General features: G+C 44.5%; 1 protein-coding gene and 2 pseudogenes across 1 annotated transcript in view; all 3 read right to left on the bottom strand.

Annotated features, from left to right (window-relative positions):
• Window positions 1-9,273: 9,273 nt before the first annotated feature.
• Window positions 9,274-9,363, bottom strand: LOC136383650 (small nucleolar RNA SNORA31; annotated as a pseudogene).
• A 164-nt stretch (window positions 9,364-9,527) lies between these two features.
• LOC136383649 (small nucleolar RNA SNORA31) lies at window positions 9,528-9,622 on the bottom strand (annotated as a pseudogene).
• A 1,821-nt stretch (window positions 9,623-11,443) lies between these two features.
• Window positions 11,444-18,349, bottom strand: part of CLUL1 (clusterin like 1) — a 45,816-nt gene continuing 38,910 nt past the window's right edge. Inside the window, exon 9 of the mRNA XM_066353267.1 lies at window positions 11,444-11,572. Coding sequence (XP_066209364.1) covers window positions 11,566-11,572 — 7 coding nt within the window. The 3' untranslated portion in view covers window positions 11,444-11,565. The remainder of the gene's footprint in view (window positions 11,573-18,349) is intronic.

The following is an 18,349-nucleotide window of genomic DNA, read 5'->3' as shown; positions in this document are numbered from 1 at the left end:
GATCCCCAAGGCCCGCTGTTCCAGTTTGAATAGGAGAAAGGCCAAGGGACCCGTCTAACAGGGATGGGTGGGGACTGGAGGCCTCATGTGAAACTGGCAATCTACTGGTCCCCTTCTTATGTACAATAGGTGTTGACCTTGGTGGATACAGGTACAGAATGTTCCTTCCTCTATGAGAACCCAGAGCGGTTTGTTGGAACCCAGTGGCCATTGACGGGTATGGAGGCCAACCTGTTCAAGTGAAGCCAATAACTATTCCATTGGAGATAGGAAGACTGCCTCCTAAGCCATAGAAAGTGTATGTATCTCCTATTCCTGAATATATTTTGAGGGTAGATGTCTTACAAGGACTGTGGTTGGAAACCACAGCCAGGGAGTTCCGGCTGAGAGTTTGGGTTGTAAAAGCAGTGTTGCAGGGACACGCAGCGCATTTCCCCTTCAATTACCTGTTCCCCTGTGTGTGACTAGCACAAAGCAGTACCACCTGTCAGGCAGTTATAAAGAAATCACAGGGACAGTCTTCAAACTAGAAAAAGTGAGGATCATCCAGCCATTGCACAGCCCTTACAATGCCTTGGTATGGCCTGTGCGCAAACCAGACGGAACCAGGTGAATGACAGTAGATTACAGAGAACTTAATAAAGTTGTTGTTCCCCCTTTGCACGCTGCTGTTCCCTCGATAGCTAACCTGATGGATAGACTAAGCCATGAGTTGGGGACATACCACTTTGTGGCAGATTTGGCTAATGCCTTTTTCTCTATTGACATAGCTGCAGAGAGTCAACCAATTTGCCTTCCTTTGGGAAGGGCAGCAATGGACTGTTACAGTATTACCCCAGGGCTATTTGCATAGCCCCACCTTGTGTCATGGGCTGGTGGCTGCTGACCTGGCTAAATGCAAACAGCCAGAGGCAGTTCGCATGTACCATTATATTGATGATGGTCCAGAAAGTGACAATCGTACCCATTTCACTGGTTTTATGGTGAAGCAGTGGGCTCAAGATCTGGGTGGACTAGGTTCCCTATCACCCACAGGTCACTGGTATCATTGAGCAGTATAAAAACTCTTAAAGCAGGGACTACGACAGGAGGGGGGCACCAGTTCCCTTACTGGATAGACTCGCCACTTGTGGACAGTACTCTGGATTTTAAACTAGGGTTTTGTTTATTTGTTTGTTTGTTTTTTAATTTATTTTATTTTATTTATTCCATTTTAGAGAAAGAAGAGAGAGGGAAAGGGAAAAGCAGGAATGCATCAACTCCCATATGTGCCTTGATCAGGCAAGCCCAGGGTTTCGAACCGGCGACCTCAGCATTCCAGGTTGGCACTTTATCCACTGCGCCACCACAGGTCAGGCAGTACTCTGGATTTTAAATGAGAGACATTGACAGAGGGGCCCAGCTCCCATGGAGGCCCTCCTGCACTGGGCAGCTACTCTTAGTCAATTGCAGATATGCACCAAAGATGCTTTACTCCAGTCGGGCTTTGGACAGCAGGACAACATGTTCCTGCCTGGCCCCAACAGCCTTCCTTAAAGGCCAATGGCTTCAATGGACTTGGCCCTGGTCTGTACAGGCCTCCACATACACTGGTGGCCTTGTTGGCACCGTGGGGTAAGGGGTTAGAGGTGGACCTCCAGTTAACTCTCTGGGAAACCGGCATCTGGCCGCCTAAGATAGAAGTGTATTATCCCTTGAGTGCTCAGGGAGACAGCATTATGAAGGGCACCTTTGTAATTTCTTTATGGCCAACAATGAGTTCTTTCATTTTATTATAGAACAAGCAGATCCTGGTGCGCAGGCCAATAAGGTATGGTATGCCTGCCCAGGGTGGCCTCTGGTACCAGCTACTGTGCTGTTTGCAAAACTCTGGCCTGTATCCTGCCAGAAGGGAATGATTTGCCTCTCTTGGTACCTCTGACCACTCTATCATTTTTGCCCATAACTTGTACTTTGTAATTCTGTTGCTGTAGTCTGTACTGTTTGTTTATGCAATGTACCTCACTCCTCACACAGGGAACATCACAGAAGATACCTGTTGTGTGGATTATGAGGGGAGCAACCCTAATGGGGTGGAATGTTGGGAAAACAGCTGTGTTAGGCTTGTTCGCTGGTTTACCGGCTGCAAGCACTTTGCTTGACTAGTGCATGAGCACGTGGCAGCGCCACATGTGGATAGTCTATATAAGGCTGTGAAAGCTTTCCATCAGGGGTGATTCTCCCAGATCACTCTGCTACCACTGCAAGGTGGGGTTTTCCTGATCCTTTGCTCTTCACTGCAAAAAGCAGGTTTTTCTTTGTTTATTCGCTCACCTGTCTTTGTGAGCCTCCAGTAAATGGGTAATGGCGCAATGCTTCCTGGCTGTGCAGTTCCTCTACCGTCTGCCCAGATTCGATGTTAATCTGCCTGGCTGCAACAACCAGTATTACAACTATATCTTGCCATTCAATAAAGTCCATTTTGTTTTTGTTTTTTTGTTTATAATCTCAAGTTTATTTTCTGTGCAAGTGTAACTAGACCTCAAATGCAAGTCTTTGAGTCTCAATGTCATAGAAATGAGCACTGAACTCAGTACAAGATGAAGCAGAGTTTATTGAAAAGAGCTGTTGCACAAGGGAATCAACCAGAAAAGGGAAGCGGAGCTCCCTGAGGGGCTCTTGTGGGTGGCTGTAGGGACTGGGAACGCTGAGGTCAATTGTCTCATGGTCATAATCCCACTGCTATTGACCCCAAGGTTGTCACAAGATGTTTTCCATGGTCAGTAGACCACCCAAAGTGCCTATAAAATAATGTTTGTGTAAACATTCAGGTTATTATTTAATTGACAACAATTTTTGCAGAAAATGATGTTGTGGGACAGCCATGTTAGGCTTGCTCACAGGTTTACCAGCTGCAAGCACTTTGATTAGTGCATGAGCACGTGGCAGAGGCATGTGTGCTTAGCTTATATAAGGCTGTGGGTCCTTCCCCTGGGCTGTGGTTCTCCCAGATCACTCTCCCACCACCGTGAGGTGCGGTTTTCCTTGCTCCCTTGCCGTTAACTGTGAATAGCAGATATTCCTTTGTTTATCAGCTCTTTCACTTTTGTTGTTTATTTGCTTGCCTGTCCTTGCTTGCCTCCAATAAATGGGTATGGCCCTACGCTTTCCAGCTCTACACTTCCTCTACCATCTGTCCGAATGCGGTGTGGACCTGCCTGGTCTCAGCCACCAGCATTTCAGATGTTAAGAAAGATATTGTCAGATATTCTTTTCTTTTTTTTTTTTTTTGTATTTTTCTGAAGCTGGAAATGGGGAGAGAGAGTCAGACAGACTCCCGCATGCGCCCGACCGGGATCCACCCAGCGCGCCCACCAGGGGCGACGCTCTGCCCACCAGGGGGCGATGCTCTGCCCACCAGGGGGCGTCGCTCTGCCGTGACCAGAGCCACTCTAGCGCCTGGGGCAGAGGCCAAGGAGCCATCCCCAGCGCCCGGGCCATCTTTGCTCCAATGGAGCCTCGCTGCGGGAGGGGAAGAGAGAGACAGAGAGGAAGGAGGGGGGCGGGGTGGAGAAGCAAATGGGCGCTTCTCCTATGTGCCCTGGCCGGGAATCGAACCCAGGTCCCCCGCACGCCAGGGCGACGCTCTACCGCTGAGCCAACCGGCCAGGGCAGATATTCTTTTCTTTAAGGTAACTACGGTATTTAATTGAAAGCAAGGAGTTGTGTTAGGCAGTTAGACATAAGCAGAACAGGGACTATAGGCCAGGCACAGAAAGCCCCCAGTGCCTAGCAACAAGCAAAACTGAGAAAACAAGGACCTCCCCCAGGGTAACCTTTTGCTACCCTAGTTTGTTGCTGCTCATGCAGTTTAGGCCCTCTAATTTCATATTGCTGGTCATGCGGTTCAGACCCTGCCTGGATCTTTCCTTTCCTAGCATGTTGGTAGTCATGTGGGTGAGAGCCCCTTAGAGGGGGGAATAAACAAGGGGACAAGAGAATAGCCCCTAAGCATTAAGCCCTCAGGACAATGAGGTTCTGACCTGCATCAAGTACATCTAGCCCTCAACTGTGTTTCAGCTTCAGGCTCCAGAAAAGCAGCAAAACCAGACAAGCAATGCCACAGCTGACTTCAGAACCAGCTGCATTGACAAATGACCAGTGCCTTGTGCCAACCAATCAGTTGAGACCAAGACCCTAATAGGACACACCTGGAGAGCTGATGAATATTCTATTGAGATCGTCCCTTGGGTCCACCCCTAAAATCTCTACCTATTAAAGCCCTTAGGAGAGAGGACCCAGCCCTCTTGGGCTCTCCCCTGTCCAGAGCCTTCCTGAGCCTCCCTTTCCTGTCTTCCTCTTCTTCCCCCTACCCCCAGGCACACTTTCCTTGCCTCACTCTTTCTCCTAAGCTTCAAGGGACACCACAAAACTTGAAACCAGGGGAGCAATGAGTTAATACCCTTCCCAGTGAGCCAAAGCAGCCCCTCTGGGCTCATTTCTTTCCTATAACATTTCTGGAAAGCCCCACCCTCTTGCTGCTTCTTTTATCCTAGGCCCTTCCTTGATTCAGTGTCCCCAACACTAATAAATGTCCCTGGACTTGTGTTGTGAAATCTTTTCAATGAAGTCAAGAACCCACGCACCAGCAGCAGGCCCTAGCCAGCCCCCCACTGGGCCAGGTTCCCTTTCCCATAACAGAGTCATAGGCCTGTAAGATGAAGTTCTTTTGGTCAAGATGGAGTCCAGGCCTGACCAGGCGGTGGCGCAGTGGATAGAGTGTCAGACTGGGATGCCAAGGACCCAGATTCGAGACCCCGAGGTCGCCAGCTTGAGCGCGGGCTCATCTGGTTTGAGCAAAAAGCTCACCAGCTTGGACCCAAGGTCCCTGGCTCAAGTGAGGGGTTACTTGATCTGCTGAAGGCCCACAGTCAAGGCGCATATGAGAAAGCAATCAATGAGCAACTAAGGTGTCGCAATGCGCAACGAAAAACTAACGATTGATGCTTCTCATCTCTCTGTTCCTGTCTGTCTGTCCCTGTCTATCCCTTTCTCTGACTCTCTCTCTCTCTGTAAAAAAAAAAAGATGGAGTCCAGTGAGTGTAACCCCTATACTAACTCACAAGTTTCTAGATTTTTTCTGCTAACATGCTCTTCTCAAATTCAAGGCTAACATTTTTGTAATGGAAAAACAGATTCTGGAAGGAGGCAACTCTCATCTGCAGCTCTAACGAGTGTGGGTGAAAAAGGGACCTCATGCTGAACCTGACAAGCTCAGGGAAAGCCTGCATAGTGGCCTTGCAAACTCAGAGGCCTAAAGTAACCACACAGGATGGTCTGAAATCAAAACTTTAACTAAAAAGCAATTCATGGTGGGTAGTCCTGTCTTTGGAAGGTATTTTTCTCTAATAAAGGTCAATGCTTACCTTAATCTAGCCTGTCATCTTTTGTATCTACAGTAAAGTACCTGATAACATGCAGGTAATCTTTTCCTGCTTCTCTTGGGGCAGGCATCCCACCAGAGCAAGAGCCAACAAACCCCTTCATTGTTATTGTTATCGTGTTCCTTGCTAACTGGTAACTGTCTTGTTCCTGCCTATGTAAAAGAAGTTTCAGTATCTGCATTTTTACTTTTTATCCGATCCTGAAGATTTCCCCACTTGGTTTTCTCCCGCCTCCCAGATCTATCACCAGTCAATCTCATGTAACCCCCTTACGGTTCTCTTTGATTTTGATGTATAAAGTAAATGGTGAAACCGCCATTTTCTGGAGCACTTTCTCAATCCATTGAGACTTTGCTTCTCAGCAATTGTTGACAATTTGGCTCAGATAAACTCATAAAAATCTTACAGGTTTGAAAATTTCTTATGTTAACACTAGTCTGTTCTGCAAAAACAATGCTGCATGCCTTTATGTGGCACAAAGCCTATGCAACATAAGGTGAATCCCAAAGACAATTGACTAAATACTGAGTCATTTAGGTTAATTGGAGAGAGAGGAAAAAAACCCAAAAAACCTAAGAACAGACTAAGGAAGTGTTTCAGGCAACATTTCACAATCTTCATAGTTGGAAAACCCGTGTGTAGGGCCAGTGACTGCTGCCATCGTGGCCACACACATGCAGGTTCTCATTGAATTCGGACAGACAGTAAAGAAACAGTGGAGCCAAAAAATGGTGGGCCATTCTGTTTAATAAAGACTCGCACCAGCCGATGAGCAAATAGGCAGGGAAAACACTTCCCTTTTGTAAAACCAGTAGCCGTGACCACCATCACAGCTGCCTGGCCCGTGCAGGTTCGCATTTGATTTGGACAGACGGCAATGAAACAATGGAGCCAAGAACTGGTGAGTCATTACCTTTAATCCTAGCTTGCACCTGGCGGGCGAGAAAATACACACAGTGAGAAAACACTTCCATTTCAGTGTTCACAAAGCCACTGACTTATCCGAGTATTCCTAGAATCAAAGGTTTCTACCTCACCAGCCTTATTCACCTCTGTTCCCCATCTCCTGCTCTCTGCACAAACTGGCTTCTCCTTTAGCACTCTGCCATGTTGGCTGCCTCTCTTCTGAAATTTCAGGAACTGTGAGAGAGAGCCCCTGGTCTCCCTTATTTTATAGTGTAGAAATTAGTGTTTAAGCCAGTATACAAATAAGGAAGTCTCTAATACAAAGCCACTTATCTGAGGCATAAATGGGATTCCTCATAAGAGTGCACCACCCCACATCATGCAACAGTCAAGGGTGTGGGAAAAAGTTTAGTGTTGAGAAGATCTTAGTATTAAAAGGGTGGGAAAGGCTTAGTCTTAAAACTAAGCCTTACTCCAGTAGTAGTCAACCTGGTCCCTACCACCCACTAGTGGATGTTCCAGCTTTCATGGTGGGCAGTAGCGGAGCAACTGAAGTATAAATAAAAAGATAGATTTAACTATAGTAAGTTGTTTTATAAAGATTTATTCTGCCAAACTTAGCAAAAATCCGACATAAAGTACTTGGTAAGTAATTATTATTATATGCTTTAACTTGCTATAACTCTGCTTTATAAATTTTATAAAGTAAATTTACTTCCTTACTTTATAAATCACCATTACTGTGGAACTGGTGGGCGGTTAGAAAATTTTACCACTAACAGAGATACAAAAGTGGGCAGTAGGTATAAAAAGGTTGACTACCCCTGCCTTAGGCTATAACAACCCTGCCTGCTTACAGCCTGTCCCCCACACCCAATGCAAACTATAAGCAAGCAAATATATACATCATATTTGCAAACTTATTTGACCCACACCTTTTCATTCAGAGCTCTCAAAGCTCTGATACATTCTCTGGCTTCACAACCAGGAGAATCTTCTCCGATTCCTCCTAGAATCAAAGGCCCCCATAAGCATCAGTAGGGCTCCCAAAGCCCCTCAGCTCTGGTTCCCCATCTGCACACCTTCTCTCTCTCTTTGCAAAACTGGGTTCCTCTTCAGCACTCTGCATTCTCTCTGCTTTCTCACTCTGCAAACATGGCTTCTTTCTTCCTCTTCTTCTTCAAAAACTACCTGGACCCACAAACATTAGCAAAACAATAGCCCTTCCCAAGCAGGAAGATAATTCGCAATTTCATAGACCACATATACATATACCTGGCACTTCTCAGTGCCATTTTATAACAATAAAAGTGAGTAAACTAAAAAAAATACAAATTTTACAAACTCATTTGCCCAATACCATGTTTTGCTGTTTGGTTACTATATGAGTGCTCACAAAGGCCACAGTACACTGAAATACACTGGATTATAGAACAGCAAATATTTTCAATCTATTTAACCTATCACAAGACCAGATTGGCCTTTCCTAGGTTAACATAGATTCATTCTACCCCTCCCCTTACACATCCCTCCCACACACACAATAGTTTTTGGGGTTTTTTTTATTTATTTATTTTTATTTTTCTGAAGCTGGAAACGGGGAGAGACAGTCAGACAGACTCCCGCATGCGCCCGACCGGGATCCACCCGGCACGCCCACCAGGGGCGATGCTCTGCCCCTCTGGGGCGTCGCTCTGTTGCGACCAGAGCCACTCTAGCGCCTGGGGCAGAGGCCAAGGAGCCATCCCCAGCGCCCGGGCCATCTTTGCTCCAATGGAGCCCCGGCTGCGGGAGGGGAAGAGAGAGACAGAGAGGAAGGGGTGGGGGGTGGAGAAGCAAATGGGCGCTTCTCCTATGTGCCCTGGCCGGGAATCGAACCTGGGTCCCCTGCATGCCAGGCCGACGCTCTACCGCTGAGCCAACCGGCCAGGGCAGTTTTTGTTTTTTTTAAAAAACGTGTTTTATTTATTTATTTATTTGGGGGTGGGGGGAGAGGCAAGGAGGGAGGAGCAGGAGGCATCAACTCCCATATGTGCGTTGACCAGGCAAGCCCAGGGTTTTGAACCAGTGACCTCAGCATTCCAGGTTGACGCTTTTATCCACTGCACCACCACAGGTCAGGCCTACAATAGTTTTTTTAAAAGTCACCTTATCTTCTTTGGGAATGGTGGCCCCTCTGTGTTGTGTTGTACTGTTTGGATAAGATGGGTGGCAATGGGCTGTCTCCAGATGTGTGGGCATTTTGATGATCGTTTTGGAAGAGACATGTTTGGTTAGAGAACCTGAACTCAGAAAACAGGCTTTGGAGGGAGAGGAATAAACACTCATGTTGTCTGCACTAGCTGGAGAGTGCCCTGGCTGTAGGAAAATAAGTGCTACTTGGAGGCACAGTCCTGGTGAGACAGGAACTGTGGAGCTCTTCGCTGGCAGGATTACTCTGCCTGTTATTGCAGGGTTTCGATACGCCTGCAGAAAGCCAACTAAATGCAGGTATTCCCCCAGCTCCACACTTACCAAAGAGTGTCTTCTCACATTTCCAACCATAGGAGGACCCCAGGCTAAAAATATCACAGATAACCCAGTAGCAAGTTACTTTCTGGGTTTAGTTTCCTTCTGTTATTTTGAACTGAGTTTAACTGTGCTGGCAGAATATCCATTGTACCGCAGGTTAATCTCCAGACACAATGATAGGGGAGCCCAAAAGTTAAAAAATTGGGTTCAGCAACAGTAGCTTTTCAGGTGAAATGAATAGGAGCTATGTAAGGGTTAGGAAATAGTTAATCTGCTTGCTATACTCTCTTAATGGTTCCTTGGCCTTTACTTTGAAATGTAATGAAAAGTTTACCTTTGTAGGAAAGTCAGGGAAATTTTACACTGGGGAGGGACCTACCAATTAGGGGAGTTTATTTTTTATTTTTCTTTTTTCTTTTTTTTTGTCTTCTGCAGATGTAGTCCCCTATTCAATCTGCGCTGCCACGAAGACAGACAGAAAGCGCAGGGATTCTTTCTTTTTTTTTTTTTTTTTCTTTTCCAGCGCCCGGGCCATCTTTGCTCCAATGGAGCCTTGGCTGCAGGAGGGAAGAGAGAGACAGAGAGGAAGGAGGGGTGGGGGTGGAGAAGCAAATGGGCGCTTCTCCTATGTGCCCTGGCCGGGAATTGAACCCGGGTCCCCCGCATGCCAGGCCGACGCTCTACCGCTGAGCCAACCGGCCAGGGCCGGATTCTTTCTTTTGCATCCTTGTGCAAACCAAAACAACAACATCAGATTGTTCAAGGTCTATCAGTGGATGCAGCAATTAGGGGAGTTTAAATCACAATAGTTGTTTATGAAAGCCCAGCCACATGATTTACTGTGAAAAGCCGAGGCCTATAAATTAATTAGAAAGTTAGCCCACCAATCTTTTTTTTTTTTTTTTAATAATTTTATTTTTTTAATGGGGTGACATCAATAAATCAGGATACATATATTCAAAGATAACAAGTCCAGGTTATCTTGTCGTTCAATTATGTTGCATACCCACCACCCAAAGTCAGATTGTCCTCTGTCACCTTCTATCTTGTTTTCTTTGTGCCCCTCCCCACCCCCTTTCCCTCTCCCATTCCCCCCTCCCCCCCCCAACCACCACACTCTTATCAATGTCTCTTAGTTTCACTATTATGTCCCACCTACGTATGGAATAATACAGTTCCTGGTTTTTTCTGATTTACTTATTTCGTTTCGTATCATGTTATCAAGATCCCACCATTTTGCTGTAAATGTTCCGATGTCATCATTTCTTATGGCTGAGTAGTATTCCATAGTGTATATGTGCCACATCTTCTTTATCCAGTCATCTATTGATGGGCTTTTTGGTTGTTTCCATGTCCTGGCCACTGTGAACAATGCTGCAATAAACATGGGGCTGCATGTGTCTTTACGTATCAATGTTTCTGAGTTTTTGGGGTATATACCCAGTAGAGGGATTGCTGGGTCATAAGGTAGTTCTATTTTCAGTTTTTTGAGGAACCACCATACTTTCTTCCATAATGGTTGTACTACTTTACATTCCCACCAACAGTGTATGAGGGTTCCTTTTTCTCCACAGCCTCTCCAACATTTGCTATTACCTGTCTTGCTAATGACAGCTAATCGAACAGGTGTGAGGTGGTATCTCATTGCCGTTTTGATTTGCATTTCTCTAATAGCTAAAGAAGATGAGCATCTTTTCATATATCTGTTAGCCCACCAATCTTTAATCTTTACTTTGTATCCTAAGAAACAGGGAATATTTTCACAGATAATCCCCAGAGGCAGATGGTCCCAGAGGCGCCAGGTCCCAGCTGTCCTGAAGAGTTACCAAGGACACCAGATAGGACCGTGCTGATGGGGCCTGTGTTACATAAAAGGAACTTGCAGAGGAGACATTCCTGCAGCTGAACCCCCACCTCTTGCATATTGTTACATGACTCTCTGCTCTGACTTTTCCCTTTTTTTCTTTTGCTCCTGAAACCTTATAAAAACTGCCGGCACCAGGAGAGTGTTAAGGCAGTTAATTTTGGACAGGAGTCACCTGTCTTCTCAAGTTGCTGCAATTCGGTGATGCACCTTATACCTACTTGGTCCTCATCTCTCTTTATTGGCATTAAGGTGGCAGGTAACCCTGAATCCAGATTTGTTTTCTGTTTACAAGAGTAGGCTCCACTGCTCATGTGGAGATTCCACTTCTACTGTGGTACTTGGGGGTCTTGGTTTAATGATAATAGAGAATGGTTTCTTTCTTTTTTTTTTTTTTTTTAAATTTATTTATTTTTTACAGAGACAGAGAGTGAGTCAGAGAGAGGGACAGACAGGGGCAGACAGACAGGAATGGAGAGAGATGAGAAGCATCAATCATTAGTTTTTTTTTCATTGTGCGTTGCAACACCTTAGTTCTTCATTGATTGCTTTCTCATATGTGCCTTGACTGCGGGCCTTCAGCAGACCGAGTAACCCCTTGCTGAAGCCAGCGAACTTGGGCTCAAGCTGGTGGAATTTTGCTCAAACCAGATGAGCCCGCGCTCAAGCTGGCGACCTCAGGGTCTCGAACCTGGGTCCTCTGCATCCCAGTCCTACGCTCTATCCACTGCGCCACCACCCGGTCAGGCGAGAATGGTTTCTTTCTGGGTAGCTGCTCCATAAATGTAGGATACAGTGAATGATCTTCCCGGGAAGCATATTCATTCATTTATTCATCCAACAAACGTTTATATCAAGTGTCTACCACCTGTCAAAAAAACACAGATAAGCCTGACCAGGCAGTGGCACAGTGGATAGAGCATCAGACTGGGACACAGAGGACCCAGGTTCGAAACCCCGAGGTCACCAGCTTGAGTATGTGCTCATCTGGTTTGAGCGCAGGATCACCAGCTTGAACCCAAGGTCAATGGCTTGAACAAGGGGTCACTCAGTCTACTGTAGCCCCCTGGTCAAGGCACATATGAGAAAGTATTGATGCTTTCTCATCTCTCTCCCTTCCTGTCTGTCTGTCTGTCTCTCTGTCTCTGTCTCTGTCTCTGTCTCTCTCTCTCTCTCTCTCTCTCTCTCACACACACACACACACACACACACCCCCCACAGATGAGATCCCTGATTTCACAGAACTGATATTCCAGCAGAGAGGGGAACAATGCAAAAGTACCCAAACAGGACACTTGCAGATAGTGACCTATGGAAAGGGCTACAGAGGGTACAGAGGGACTACTTTAGATCCCATCAGCAGACAAGACCTCCCTGAGGTTACCTTTGAGCTAAGACCTGATCAGTGAGAGGAAACCAGCAAGGGAAGATCTGGAGAAACAACATTCCAGCCTCAAGCGCATCAGGCCAGCAGGTTTCCCAGCACTTGGGAAAATAAAAATGAAAAATAAGGGTGGTATTGATGCTATATCACTCTAGGAAGAAATAAGAATTATTAACTTAGGGAGGGAAAAAGCTCTCCTCATTAAGAGATCTATTTCCGTTAAAATTTTTTATTTTTTCATAGTCATAGAAATTTGCAGTATCTTTATGTTATTTTAATCAATTATGTACAAATAGTAATATAGTAGTGACTCAATCCAGCATGAATATTTGATACCTAGATTTTTGTGTCCTGGAAAGTTTTTAATTTTTAAAATTTAAAAATATTTACATTTTGTTGATCAATAAAAGATGTTCAAGCATAAAAATATATATTGCATTAGGATAAAATTCTCTGAAGAAAGTGGAATGTAAATAAGTTTAAGGAGAAAATGAAATGCGATAAAATTCCTTACTATTAAGAAAAAACTTGTTTGTATATTTGTTTAAATGGATGATGCTGGGTATCAATCTGCCATAAAATATAAATTCCACTGGATACATTTTTAAAAAGGATAAAATTGTTTCTTTTTAAAAATATTAATATTTACAATACATGGGGAAACTAAAATTTGCTTTCTTTCAATTTATATTGAGACATGATGTACAAGAGCATATATATAACTTTTTCAGTTTCCTTATTGGCTGTATCAGAGCAAAAACATTTGAATATTATTGCTCTAGAGAAATCTTCCCCTTTTCTTTACACAACAAATTCTCAAAAATGTTGGTACATTTAGGTAAAGGTAAACAAGAAATGAACATTTTTGAGAGCCGAGTATGAGTCAGGTATTTAATAATAGTATTCTTTTTTTTTTTTGTATTTTTCTGAAGCTGGAAACTGGGAGAGACAGTCAGACAGACTCCCGCATGCGCCCGACCGGGATCCACCCGGCACGCCCACCAGGGGGCGATGCTCTGCCCCTCTGGGGCGTCGCTCTGCCACGACCAGAGCCACTCTAGCGCCTGGGGCAGAGGCCAAGGAGCCATCCCCAGCGCCCGGGCCATCTTTGCTCCAATGGAGCCTTGGCTGGGGGAGGGGAAGAGAGAGACAGAGAGGAAGGAGGGGGGCGGGGTGGAGAAGCAAATAGGCGCTTCTCCTATATGCCCTGGCTGGGAATCGAACCCAGGTCCCCCGCACGCCAGGCCGACGCTCTACCGCTGAGCCAACCGGCCAGGGCCAATAATAGTATTCTTTATATAGTCAAAGTTACCACTTATTGAGGGTTATCATTATGTTAACTGTTGTTCCTGCAACTACTCTGTAAAACTCTTACTTTTGCCACTTTGTAAAAACACTGAGGTTTAGAGAGATTAAGGGTCTAACCCAATCACACACCTAGGAAATAGAGCAGTCAGGATTAAACTCCAGGTCTGCATGCAAAGGCTTTTTCCACCTACCTGCTTTGAGTCTAATTTCTCCCTTTTCTCTTCATAAGTTTTTGATAACTCATTGGCTATAAAATAGTCAGATTCCCTTTATTTTATTTATTCATTTTAGAGAGGAGAGAGAGAGAAGAGATGAGGAGCAGGAAGCATCAACTCCGATATATGCCTTGACCAGGCAAGCCCAGGGTTTCAAACCAGGAACCTCAGTGTTCCAGGTTGATGCTTTGTCCACTGCGCCACCACAGGTCAGGCTGTTAGGTTCCCTTTATAACTTATTCTTGGCACTTTCTCTGACAAATATATAAAATGTATGGCTGAAGAAGCCCTATTTATTTGAGATTTGCTATACATTCAGAAATCCAGGATTCTATCAATAGTGTGCTAGTTTTTTTATAGCCTTCAATTATGATTGGAAAGGCTTTATCTTCATTTGGAGTTGATTATATTCAATGGGCTACCTCTGAAATCTTTCTCTTACAAGCCTTTCTATCAAATAACTCAAGACTGGGTTGAATATGCTTTAAAGATTGTAAGTCCACTTTTTAATTATATTTCTTGTTATAATTTGAAAGACTAATTATGAATCCCTCTGATGTAATTCTTAGTGACATATACTGGCTAATGACTTTCCTATTGTTATATTGAATCAAGGCCCAAGTTACGAGGTTACACAAGTGTCGGTCAAAACCACCTTTTTCTTTTTTTCCTAAAAAATGTATGACATATTGCACAGATAAAAGAGAGTGCTGTTGTATTAATTAAAAACAAAACACCAGCCTGACCTGTGGTTGCACAATGGTTAAAGCATCGACCTGAAACACTGAGGTTGCTGGTTCGAAACCCTAGGCTTGCCTGGTCAAGGCACAAATGGAAATTGATGTTTTCTGCTCCTCCCCCTTCTCTCTCTCTCTTTCTCTTTCTCTCTCCTCTCTAAAATGAATAAAGTATTTTAAAAAATAAAAAATAACCTATGCAGTACACCCATGTTCATAGGAGCATTATTCACAATGGCCAAAAGGTAGAAACAACCCAAGTGTCCATCGACAGATGAATGGATGAACTAAATGTGACACACAGATACAATGGAATAGTATTCAGCCTTTAAAAAGAAGGAAATTCTGCCTGACCGGGAGGTGGCACAGTGGATAGAGCAACGGCCTGGCATGCTGAGGACCCAGGCTCGAAACCCCAAGGTTGCCAGTTTGAGCATGGGCTCACCAGCTTGAGTATGGGACCATAGACATGACCCCCATGGCCACTGGCTTGAAGCCCAAGGTCACTGGCTTGAGCAAGTGGTTACTCGCTTGGCTGGAGCCCTCTAATCAAGGCACCAAGGAGAAAGCAACCAATGAACAACTAAGGTGTTGCAACTCTGAGTTGGTACTTCTAATCTCTCTCCCTTCTTTTTTTTTTTTGTATTTTTCTGAAGCTGGAAACGGGGAGAGACAGTCAGACAGACTCCCGCATGCGCCGAACTGGGATCCACCCGGCACGCCCACCAGGGGGCGATCCTCTGCCCACCAGGGGGCGATGCTCTGCCCCGCCGGGGCATTGCTCTGCCGCGACCAGAGCCACTCTAGTGCCTTGGGCAGAGGCCAAGGAGCCATCCCCAGCGCCCGGGCCATCTTTGCTCCAATGGAGCCTTGGCTGCGGGAGGGGAAGAGAGAGACAGAGAGGAAGGAGGGGGTTGGGGGTGGAGAAGCAAATGGGCGCTTCTCCTACGTGTCCTGGCCGGGAATCGAACCCGGGTCTCCTGCACGCCAGGCCGACACTCTACCGCTGAGCCAACCGGCCAGGGCTCCCTTCTTTTCTGTTTGTCCCCCCCCTCCCTTTCTCTAAAAAAAAAATAAAATAAAATTTGAACAATAAAAAAGGAAATTCTGACATGTGAACACATAAATAAACCTTGAGAACATTATGCTAAGTGAAATAAGCCAGTCACAAAAAGGCAAATACTGTATGATTTCATTTATATGAGTTACCTAGAGTAGTCAAATTCACTGAGACAGAAAGTAGAATGATGGTTGCAGAAGGCTGGGAAAAGGGAAGAATGGGGAGTATTGTTTAATGAATACAGAGTTTCAGTTTGAGAAGATGAAAAAGTTGGGGAGATGTATGGTGGTGATGGCTGTGAATATACTTAATGTCATTGACCTGTATACTAAAAATAGTTAAAATAGTAAATTTTGTTATGTATGTTTTACCACACCAAAAAAACAAAACAAAACAAAAAATCCTACGGGAAGCTATAGGTCTTTACCAAACAAAAGCATGAATTACAGATTTTTTTCCCCAAAAAGTCAATTATTATACATTAAATTCAAAAGCAAAGTGGAAGAAGAATCTTTTGTTAATTAGAAAGTAGGATATATCAGAATATTTATATTCAATATATAAATATATATAAAGAATGTATCATAGAATACAAAAATATGTACATTTGATTTTTTGAAAAGAAATTTTTATTGTAACGATTTGAACTGCCATTCAACATAAGAAAATTAACAGTACTTCATAACATATAATTGACATACATTCCTGCAACTACATTTGTTGTATTATCTCATTTATTTCAGGATTTTCAGGTCTCAGCTGAACAGGTAATCCTACTTACAGGGTATAGAATGCATCAGCTCTTCTTACCTTTTTTTAAAAAAGCAATAGTCAAAATATTAATAAATTACTTATAAACTGAGCATAATTTTTGTTGAAATAAAAGGCAAAATGAGTAATATAATAAATATTGTTAGCTTTTGAAAAAATTGCCTGGCCTGTGGTGGCACAGTGGATAAAGCGTCGACCTGGAAATGCTGAGGTCGCCGGTTCGAAACCCTGGGCTTGCCTGGTCAGGGCACATATGGGAGTTGATGCTTCCAGCTCCTCCCCCCTGTCTCTCTCTCCTCTTCTCCTCTCTCTCTCTCTCTCTCTCTCTGTCTATCTCCTCTCTAAAAAAATGAATAAAAAAAATAAAAAAAATAAAAAAAAAGATTTGTTTAAAAAAAAAAGAAAAATTAACACAGCAAAATAATAGAAAACCCATATGTATGGATATTTTGAACAGCTCTATTTGAAGGGATTTTCACAGTTCTGGTTTGATAAACTTCTATGATGGACCCTGCCTCTGGTGTAAAACTAAACTGTCTATTCTATACTCTACATATACACAGTGTTTGCTCATTAAACTTCTGTTGCTTGTGATTGTTGACCCTGAGAGGGAATGTATCTGCTAAGAAGGACTCCCATGGGTAATTGGGCCCAAATTTCTACCTAGAGTTTAGCAGCCATTGCACAGAGACCTCTCAAGCACACTGCATATCAGGGAGGCATAGACTGAGCAGCCAAGCCTCCTGCACTATGTTCTGCAGTCTGAGCTGACCCATATAAAGGAGTTCCTGGAATCCTTTTTCAACCAATGGGCTGAGATCTGCTCTGTACAATTGGAACTGAAAAGCTACATCTTCACTTGCATCATTACTGACCAATCCATAATAATCAGGATGCACAATTTCAACCAGTCAGGACACTGCTATTTCGACCAACCAACTATGCAAATATGAATTCCTAATTTGCATCACAATGGAGCAATCAGAGACTACATGGGCACTTTCTCTATATAAGGGCCATTCCTTTATGTCTAAAAAGCACACTTTTGGTTTACACCTGGGATTGTATTTCTCTGGTTCACAAACTGTTCAACTGAATTAAGTTTCTCTCTTTACTGCACATTAGTCTGGGGACTCAGACTCCTGTTGGCATTGGATCGGTGACCTTTTTTTTTTCTGTTTTCATTTATTTATTTATTTATTTATTTATTTATTTATTTATTTCACTTTTCTGAAGCTGGAAACGGGGTGAGACAGTCAGACAGACTCCCGCATGCGCCCGACCGGGATCCACCTGGCACGCCCACCAGGGGCGGGGCGATACTCTGCCCACCAGGGGGTGATGCTCTGCCTCTCCGGGGGTCGCTCTGCCGCGACACGAGCCACTCTAGCGCCTGGGGCAGAGGCCAAGGAGCCATCCCCAGCGCCCGGGCCATCTTTGCTCCAAAGGAGCCTTGGCTGCGGGAGGGGAAGAGAGAGACAGAGAGGAAGGAGGGGGGTGGGGGTGGAGAAGCAAATGGGCGCTTCTCCTATGTGCCCTGGCCGGGAATCGAACCTGGGTCCCCCGCACGCCAGGCTGACGCTCTACCGCTGAGCCAACCGGCCAGGGCTCATTTATTTTTTTTTAATTGAATTTATTGGGGTGACACTAGTTAACATTATTATCCTGGTTTAAGGTGCCAAATTCTACAGCACAAATTTATACAACAGATTGTGTGTTTACCCTTCAAGTCAAATCTTTGACCATCACTATTTATTCCTCTATATACTCTTCTGCCGTCTCAACTCCCCCATAATCACCACTCTTGTTCATGTCTATGCATTTTTTTATCCTTTTTTGCTCAACCCTTCACTCCCCTTGCTCAGCCCCCCCCCCCCCCCCACAGCTGTCAGCCTTTTATTTTTGCTGACACAACCTATTCTTTTGTTCAACATGTAGGTAAAAACAATCATGATGATCATGTAGGTAAAAACAATCAACAAATGCATATTGAATGTTTGGGATGTGCAAGACATTCTGGTGCAGCCTGTAACTGTTGATCCCACTCCTGGCAGCTGTGAAAGTTCAGAATATGGAAATAAAACACTTCTTCAAGCCAATCAGGGAAGTCAGGGAAGGAAGCTAGATTACTTGAGAATTCCAGAAGAGGGTTCTAGATATCTGCTCCACC

This window comes from Saccopteryx leptura, chromosome 11 (genome assembly GCF_036850995.1).
Source record: "Saccopteryx leptura isolate mSacLep1 chromosome 11, mSacLep1_pri_phased_curated, whole genome shotgun sequence".
NCBI lineage: Eukaryota > Metazoa > Chordata > Mammalia > Chiroptera > Emballonuridae > Saccopteryx > Saccopteryx leptura.
The sequence above is the reverse complement of the archived record's forward strand: the minus strand, read 5'-3'. Positions and strand labels throughout refer to the sequence as shown.